At 38.9% G+C, this 8,467-nt stretch overlaps 1 protein-coding gene across 1 annotated transcript; it reads left to right on the forward strand.

Moving 5' to 3' along the window:
• The first annotated feature begins 378 nt into the window (after window positions 1–378).
• Window positions 379–8,467, forward strand: LOC103506502 (transcription factor Dp-2). Its single transcript, XM_008470890.3, has 4 exons — window positions 379–687; window positions 6,509–6,745; window positions 7,168–7,372; window positions 8,001–8,467. Exons 1-4 carry the CDS (start codon window positions 400–402, stop codon window positions 8,270–8,272), a joined length of 1,002 nt encoding a protein of 333 aa, XP_008469112.1. The 5' UTR covers window positions 379–399; the 3' UTR covers window positions 8,273–8,467.

An 8,467-nucleotide genomic window follows, 5' to 3' on the forward strand; every position in this document is an offset into this window, starting at 1 on the left:
TGGTTGAAATCCAGATAAGACCAGCCATTTACCTCGAAGATCGGGGGTTCGATTCCCACCCGGGACGAACTTAATTTTGTACAGATAACTTAAGGCGAACTGGTTTTCTCTTATCCTGTCTTCCTTCTCTTAGATTTCGGGACGGTAAGACCTCCGTTGTTACAGTTCCCTCTGTCAAACTCTTTTTTTTTTTTGGTAGAACACCTGCCTTGTAAGGGCTAGGTCGGTCCCTTCTATTTAATTTCATCAATTGACTTACTTGCGAGGTGGATACACCTGCTGCCACTTAATTATGAAACAGAGACAAATATGATGTAAAATCATTGAGGTTAAAACTTAAAACTCACTTGAACAAATATTCTCTTTTTGCAGCAAACACACGAAGACGCCTCTCCCCCCATGTCCTCGGGAATGTCAGGCCGATACGTTGTGGCCTCGCCGGTAGAATACTCACCCGAGCCTTTGCCGGCCACGGTCAAATACGCGAAGAAACGGTCGTCGGCCGGCCTAGGGGACGAAGGCGGGGCGTACAAGCGAAGCCGGGAGAAGGCGAGCAAGGGGCTGAGGCACTTCTCGATGAAAGTGTGTGAGAAGGTGAGGAGGAAAGGAGTGACGACGTATAACGAAGTGGCGGATGAGCTGGTGCAGGAGTTCAGCGAGGATCATAACACGGCGAGCTCCGAGCAGGTAAGCAAACACTCCACAATGTAGGTCCTGCACTTGTAGGAAATCGTCCCCAAGTATATACTTTTTACTTTCGTTGTCCAATACTCCTACAGGAACGAAAGTAATGTAATCTACTTGGATTTTTTTTTTTTTTTTTTTTATTTTCATTTCCTTTTCTTCTCATTGAGAAAGTAGGTACCTGGGAATGAGTGGTACACGTTTCGTCCGAAGGCCTAGGGGAGACTTTAGGGTAATATCTCGAAATCTACAGCTACTTTGGACAAAATTGAATATTTTACGTGTAGTATACACTAATAACAGTTAAAATAAACCATAGAAAATAATATTAATTGAAATTTTCTTACCTTAGCTCTCATTTTTCAGTAGTCACACGAGAGGAGAGGTGTTGAAATTGAAAAATGAAACTTTTTGGTTTTTGGTTTGAAGAATTTGAGGTTATGTTTACATGTCGAAAGGAATGGGTGATTTTTTTCACGTGATCAACTATACGGATCATAACCAACCAATGAAATCATCTGGTTACTAGTCTTGGGTCGCTTTTCATTGGTGGATTTGGATGATCAATTTTGATCACAGACGGACTACCAATAAAAAAATCGACTCAAGGTCACGTGACATAAACAATCCAATCAGCTGCTAGATCGAGCTTCGTACTACCGCCAACTCTGCTCCAAGCTCTCAACTTTGCACCGAAAGGGGTAACTTTAAACGTAAATTTTTCGTCTTAATCATTGGAATATCAATCCAAAAATTTGATTTTCCTTCTTCGTGCTTCTTCTTTTGTGTTAAAAATCGAAGTTTGGTTCGATTAATCCAATTTTTCATTAATTCCTGCCGAAATTAAGTTTACGGGTTTTGGCTGCCTCTGCACGCCATTTTGAACTTCAGAATCCGCTCAGAAGTGAATGAAATGCATCCTGTTTAATTTATTTTCCCTTCAAGAAAATCTGGTTGCTCCGGTGTTTCGATCCAATAGTGTTTTCTTCGTTCCTGATAAGAAAATGTCTCAACCAGGGGGTACTATGAATTTTTTAATCCATGATGCCAATGGTAAGTTATCATCAAAGGAAATACAAGGATTACATAGTTATACCTTTGCTTACACTTATGTCAAGTAGGAATTCTTGGCGCCCAAGGACTTATCTACTATCATGCCCGCCCTTCCTCTCCCTGGGTCAATTTTGACTGACCTCCATCTTGGCTTTGGTTTCAGTCCTTAAACTGAAGGAAGATAAAACACCTAAATAGTTCCTGATAATGAGAAAATACACAATCAAGCAGATCCAGTTAAATCTGGACAGATGATATTGAGCTTTTTTAGATACCTACATACCCACCTTCCAATATACAGGGTGTTCCAGAAGTTCGAATCAGATTGACAAGATACTAATATTATGTCCATTTTCAGGTCAACCACAAATGATCAAAGTGGCTACAACTCATGCAAATAAAGCTGGTGGCAATGTAGTGAGGCAAGGACAAGTGATCAGGACTGTACGAGCAGGATCATCTGATACATCACTGACTGAGGTAATGAGAAAATTGTTTACACTGCCAGATTGAAAGTTTGTACTGTACTTGTGCAGAAGTCACATCCGTAGAATATTGCTACTAAAGGAACTGGCACAAACAAGCAGTGACCAGTGTTATTATAGGGTAGGTTAAATGCAAGAAGGAGTTTTCACAATTAGAGCAGTGATTAGTGTTATTACAGGGTCAGGTTAAGTAAATACAAAAAGAAGCTTTTCTTTTCCACGGATGTGACTTCTGCATAATTACCATTTGTACTCTAGTGGCCAATTCCTAAAAGGGACAGTGTTATAGAGTCTAAGTTAAAAAGTGGTGATTAATCAAATGATTCATTTGAATCATGGCATTCATGGCACAATCTTGAAAAAATGCACAACTACTGCTTGCTATACATCACCTCTTTGAGGAATAAGCCTCAAGAGTAATCTTAATTATACATTTACCTACCAATGTACCTTGAATTGTAATTGAATATTCAAATAATTAAGGAAAAAGTTGCATACTTGAAACACACTCTTGAAAGAAAAAAAAAACACACACATCTTTTTTAGTTGACAGTCTTATGTACAATTATATTTTTTATTTAATTTTCAGAGTCCTGGAAATCAAATGATGAGAACTATAAGCTTGCAAAGTACAAAAACTGGACAGCGTAAGTTTAGAACTCAGGAAAATGGCCTGATGGTCAAAATTCCAGACATTTGTAAACAACAACAACAACAAACAAGTTTTGAACTCTAGTAGGATAAAGACAATCTAAAGCAAATTATCTTTTCTAATAACTTATACTTACATTCCAATTAAGGCTCTTGTTTTATTCCACTTGGATCTAGTTAGTTTTCTTGTTTTGATTAAACAAGTTTTTTCCTATGAAGCCTGCCCTCACCATGGCTAGTTAAACAATCCTCTTTCTTCCCCCTCTGTCTTTCTCCTCCCCTCATTAACCCTATAAGGATACGGTAGAAAGAAATGACCTTGGAGGAGATTTTCCTTCTCTACCCCTTCCCTACCCATAAGAGGAGATAGAAGGGGAAGAGTATATCCTATTAGTATTTCCTGTGTTTGATTAGGTACCTATTATAACAATCAGAGTGGGTTGGGAGATACCAACTTTAATTGTCCCAAATGACATGTTTGTGGAAAAGTAGTGTCTCAAAATTACCCCAACCCACTACAGCATAATTAAACAAGGGTTTTGAGTGCAAAATTACTTTGACTCAAAAATGACCTTATAAGATTTATATAGGTTACAAGTTGTTTTTTGCATCAAATTCCTCAAATATTTTAAAGAGCTTTTCATTACTTTCTCCCTCCCTCAGGTCATCAACTCATGACACTGCCGATGATCAAAACCATGTCCCCAGTAAGCACAGTGTCTGACTCAGGCTCCAGCTCATATCTCATCAAGGAGGAATATGTTGATGATATAGACGAGGCAGGATCGCCATCCTCACAATACCAATTTGCTGAGCATCATCAGGAAGAAGTTTCACCACAAACAGTAGTGAGTTGAATGTTTTTATTTATTTTTATTTATTTATTATTACTATTATTATTATTTATTTATTTATTTATTTATTTTTTTTTTTTTTTTATTTTTTTTGAAATTTGGTACTTGTTCAGAAGTTACATCAATGGAAAATTACTCAAAAAGGAGCTGTCACAAAAATGAGCAGTGACTAGTGTTATAGGGTTAGGTTAAACACAAAAGGGAGCTTTTTTTACTAAGAAATAAAAATGTTGTTTATGTTTTATAAACAACATTTTTTGAGTCCATTTTGTAAAAGAACTTGCTAGCAGCAATAGCATATTCCTAACATACCACTGAAGTTGAGTGGTTGTGGTTGAAATCTAGATATCAGCATAGATAGCACTTTTTGGGCCATTTGTTACATTAAAGCTATATTTTATTTTGGTATTATTATTATTATTATTATTATTATTATTATTATTATTATTATTATTATTATTATTTTTATTATTATTATTATATATCACACTACCCGCATCATGTCCTGAGGTACGTAGAGCTTGAAAAAGTCGACGCGATGGAAAGTTACGAGAAATTTCACTCTCAGAATTAACCCTATAAGGATACGGTAGAAAGAAATGACCTTGGAGGAGATTTTCCTTCTCTACCCCTTCCCTACCCATAAGAGGAGATAGAAGGGGAAGAGTATATCCTATTAGTATTTCCTGTGTTTGATTAGGTACCTATTATAACAATCAGAGTGGGTTGGGAGATACCAACTTTAATTGTCCCAAATGACATGTTTGTGGAAAAGTAGTGTCTCAAAATTACCCCAACCCACTACAGCATAATTAAACAAGGGTTTTGAGTGCAAAATTACTTTGACTCAAAAATGACCTTATAAGATTTATATAGGTTACAAGTTGTTTTTTGCATCAAATTCCTCAAATATTTTAAAGAGCTTTTCATTACTTTCTCCCTCCCTCAGGTCATCAACTCATGACACTGCCGATGATCAAAACCATGTCCCCAGTAAGCACAGTGTCTGACTCAGGCTCCAGCTCATATCTCATCAAGGAGGAATATGTTGATGATATAGACGAGGCAGGATCGCCATCCTCACAATACCAATTTGCTGAGCATCATCAGGAAGAAGTTTCACCACAAACAGTAGTGAGTTGAATGTTTTTATTTATTTTTATTTATTTATTATTACTATTATTATTATTTATTTATTTATTTATTTATTTTTTTTTTTTTTAATTTCAGCTGCTAAATCATTTTGGAATAGTTTATCTATTGATTTGTGGATTGATTTGTTGTGTGTGGACAACGGTATTTCACAAGAACCTATACATAGGTACATAAATGTAATGTAAAAAAAAAAAAATGTAAATGCAGTTTCTTTGTGTTATTATGTCACAACTTTGGTGCTCACTGCAGCATTGTAAGATTTTTCCAATATCTCAATAATCCTAAAATCCAATGTTTACCTACCATGCTGGCACCGGTCGCTATGCGCATTTATATGTCATAGCTACTCATTTTCCTCACGAGGCTGAGTGGGCCCCGCAACAGCCAGTCACGGAATCAATCATTTGCATGATACAAATTTCTTGACCCCGCCGGGAATCGAACCCGGGTCTATTAGAAGCAGACTATATCTATGTACATAGGTAATTATATACCTAGATAAGAACATACACAGATTGATATGGATATCGCACATGTGTATATGGACTTGTCTGAGGATGACCATGAGTCAGGAATTCAGTGATGTCCAACCTACAGGCGGTGGACAAATCTTCAGAATACTCATATTTTAGCCTGTAGTACAAACATGGTTTTAGCTGCCTCGGTGCCTCGGTGGCGTAGTGGTCAAGACGCTCGCCTGGTAATCAGGAGGGCGTGGGTTCCATCCCAGCCGAGGTATGGAATTTTATCCTCATTTATTTGAGAATTTGACCACATAATAATAGAGCTCTAAGGGTTAGGTGGTAGAGAACGCCTAAGGCGTTAACCTCGCCTAGTGGTTGCCTTCCACTCAAGAGTCTATTATTATTATTAATAATACCTAGTACACAACAAACTCCAAGTCATGGCTTATTCACCGAACGATAGTAAGTTCTACGTTTTAACTCAACAGTTTCGACACTTTTGCATTTGGTTTAGATGTTTGTTGCCAGCCTAGTTAGCTTAGTTGGTAGTGCGTCTGCCTTGTAAGCGCTAGGCCGCGGGTTCGATTCCCGCCCGGGGCGGATTTTATCCTGATGGGATAATGTTCGTTCTCGGAACGGCTGGCTTTCTCCTATCCTGTCTTCCTTCTCTCTCCCGTTGTCCAATTCTCCTACAGGAACGAAAGTAATTTAATCTTCTTGGATTTTTTTTTTTTTTTTTTTACTTTACATTCCTCTTCCTTCTACAGGCTTAAATCGTGACATTGTCACTTGAAAAGGGGGGAGTACACAATTTCCAATACAGGTATTCACTTTTCCAAATTTTCCATAACGAGAAGTACAACTTTCTTATTATTAGCGAGCACCTGAGAGCTACGTATACCTAGCTGATTACTTCCAATAAGAAAGAAACAGGCCCTATGCTGTTCATAGGCGAGGTTAACGCCGGAGGCGTTCTTTACCACCTAACTCGTAGAGCTCCATTATTACGTGGCCAAATTCTCCAATAAATGGGGATAAAATTCCATGCTTCGGCTGGGATCGAACCCACGCCCTCCTGTTTAGCAGGCGAGTGTCTTGACCACTACACCACCAAAACAGGTACACTATAATTAATTTCTTTATGATACTTTTCTACCTCCAGTATGATCAGAAGAACATCCGACGTCGGGTGTACGACGCGCTCAACGTTCTCATGGCCATGAACATCATATCCAAGGAGAAGAAAGAGATCAAGTGGCTCGGTCTCCCCACCAACTCGCTGCAGGAGTCCCTCAATCTGAACAAGGAGAGGAAGCAGCTCATTCAGCGTATCAATCAGAAAACAAGACACCTCCATGATCTCCTCCTCCAACAGATCTCACTCAAGAAACTTATACAGGTATAGAAACAGACTTGATAACTTTGTAAAGGTCCATTCTAACTATTGGATTGTATGAAAAAAAAAAAAAAAAAAAAAAAAAAAAAACCCACCTACTACTTCACACAATCACAAAAAGTAGTTTTTTTTTTTAAGCCAAGTTAGCTTAGAGGGTAGCGCGTCCACCTTATGGGCGCTTGTGCGCGGGTTCGATTCCGCATGTTGCGAACTTCACCCTAAACAGGTAAGCTTCCTCACTGATGTGAGGAAGGAGAGGAGACTGCTACTACAACAATAACAGCTTTCTCTCTCTTCGATTTCCGGACGATAAGACCTCAGTTATTAGGTTATTACAGTTCCCTCTATCAAATCTCTAGAATGAAATTTCTTCCGTCTTGCGCTTTATGTTATTGACATGACGTTCTTTTCGTTTAATCCTACAGAAAAACATCGACTCGGAGAAGATTCACGGGGAGCCCGCCCCGTCCTCGGCCATTCAGTTACCGTTCCTCATCGTCAGCACAGACAAGAAGACGGTCATCGACTGTAGCATGTCCAACGACAAGACCGAGTACCTGTTTGTGTTCGACAACAAGTTCGAGATCCACGACGATATTGAGATTCTCAAGCGAATGGGACTCGGCATGGGTAAGTAAATAGTCTAGTGTAGATAGCCTCCATTTGAAGAAACCATTTACTGATGAAAATTTGTAATGAAACAATAAGTTTCCATCTCTGATGAAATGAAATGCAGATAGGCTCGGTGGCGCTTTGAACTCTTGACGTTAGCGCGCCTCTCGGCACGCTTGATTGAAAATGAAAATAGCAGCCTCGGTGAGGTAGTGGTCAAGACATTCGCCTAGTAAACAGGAGGCCTTGGTTCAATCCTCCAGTCGAAACATGGAATTTTATTTATAGGTAATTTAACCACTTTATAGAACTCTATAGAGAACGCCTTCGGCGCTAACTTCGCCTAGTGGTTACCTTCCACTCAAGAGTCTGTTCTGTATTATTATGGTAATTCCACTTTATAGAACTCTATAGAGAACGCCTTCGGCGCTAACTTCGCCTAGTGGTTACCTTCCACTCAAGAGTCTGTTCTGTATTATTAAAATATAATATTTGCCTTAGCCTTTTCCTATCTAAATAGGGACATTCAGCTGTATTTTTACTTTCCTTATCCTACAGGAAGGAAAATAATGTAATCGGGTGAAAATTTTATTCATTTTCCAACATTCCCTTTCCACTATTAAACATTGACACCTCCTGTTCCCAGGTCTAGACAAGGGTGAGTGGACTGAGGAAGATCTCCAGGAAGCCAAACGCCTCGTGGCTCCCTGTATGGAGAAGTACGTCAACCAGATTGCCTACAACGACGGTCTTCTCGCTGAAGAGGACGACTCGATGCTGCTAGATGACGAGTCGGGGAGTTTCGATAGCTCACAGATCACCATTGAAACCGTCATGCCTGAGGAAGTGATGAGTGTATCGGGGAGTGAAGGAGAGAGCGACCTGAGTAGCGACATAGATCATGTGGAAGTACACTGAACTGGAAGTGTACAAGAGGCGTTTCTTTCTGAATTATTAAAAATATCGTCTGAATAAAATTCTTCGGGTCACTTTTGGTTTGAACAAAACTGATCTTAGTATCGACATAGATCATGTGGAAGTACACTAAACTGAACTTGTACAAGAGGCGCGTTTTTCTGAATAATTCAAAATATCGTCTGAATAAATTATTTA

Source organism: Diaphorina citri, unplaced genomic scaffold, assembly GCF_000475195.1.
Source record: "Diaphorina citri unplaced genomic scaffold, Diaci psyllid genome assembly version 1.1 scaffold240, whole genome shotgun sequence".
Classification (NCBI taxonomy): Eukaryota; Metazoa; Arthropoda; class Insecta; order Hemiptera; family Psyllidae; genus Diaphorina; species Diaphorina citri.

Bases quoted from the DNA above. Each gene is read 5' to 3' on its own strand.
- LOC103506502 (XM_008470890.3), top strand. From the start codon at position 400: ATGTCCTCGGGAATGTCAGGCCGATACGTTGTGGCCTCGCCGGTAGAA. The intron at 688-6,508 runs GTAAGCAAACAC...TTCTACCTCCAG, and splicing joins ACACGGCGAGCTCCGAGCAG to TATGATCAGAAGAACATCCG. The intron at 7,373-8,000 runs GTAAGTAAATAG...TCCTGTTCCCAG, and splicing joins GCGAATGGGACTCGGCATGG to GTCTAGACAAGGGTGAGTGG.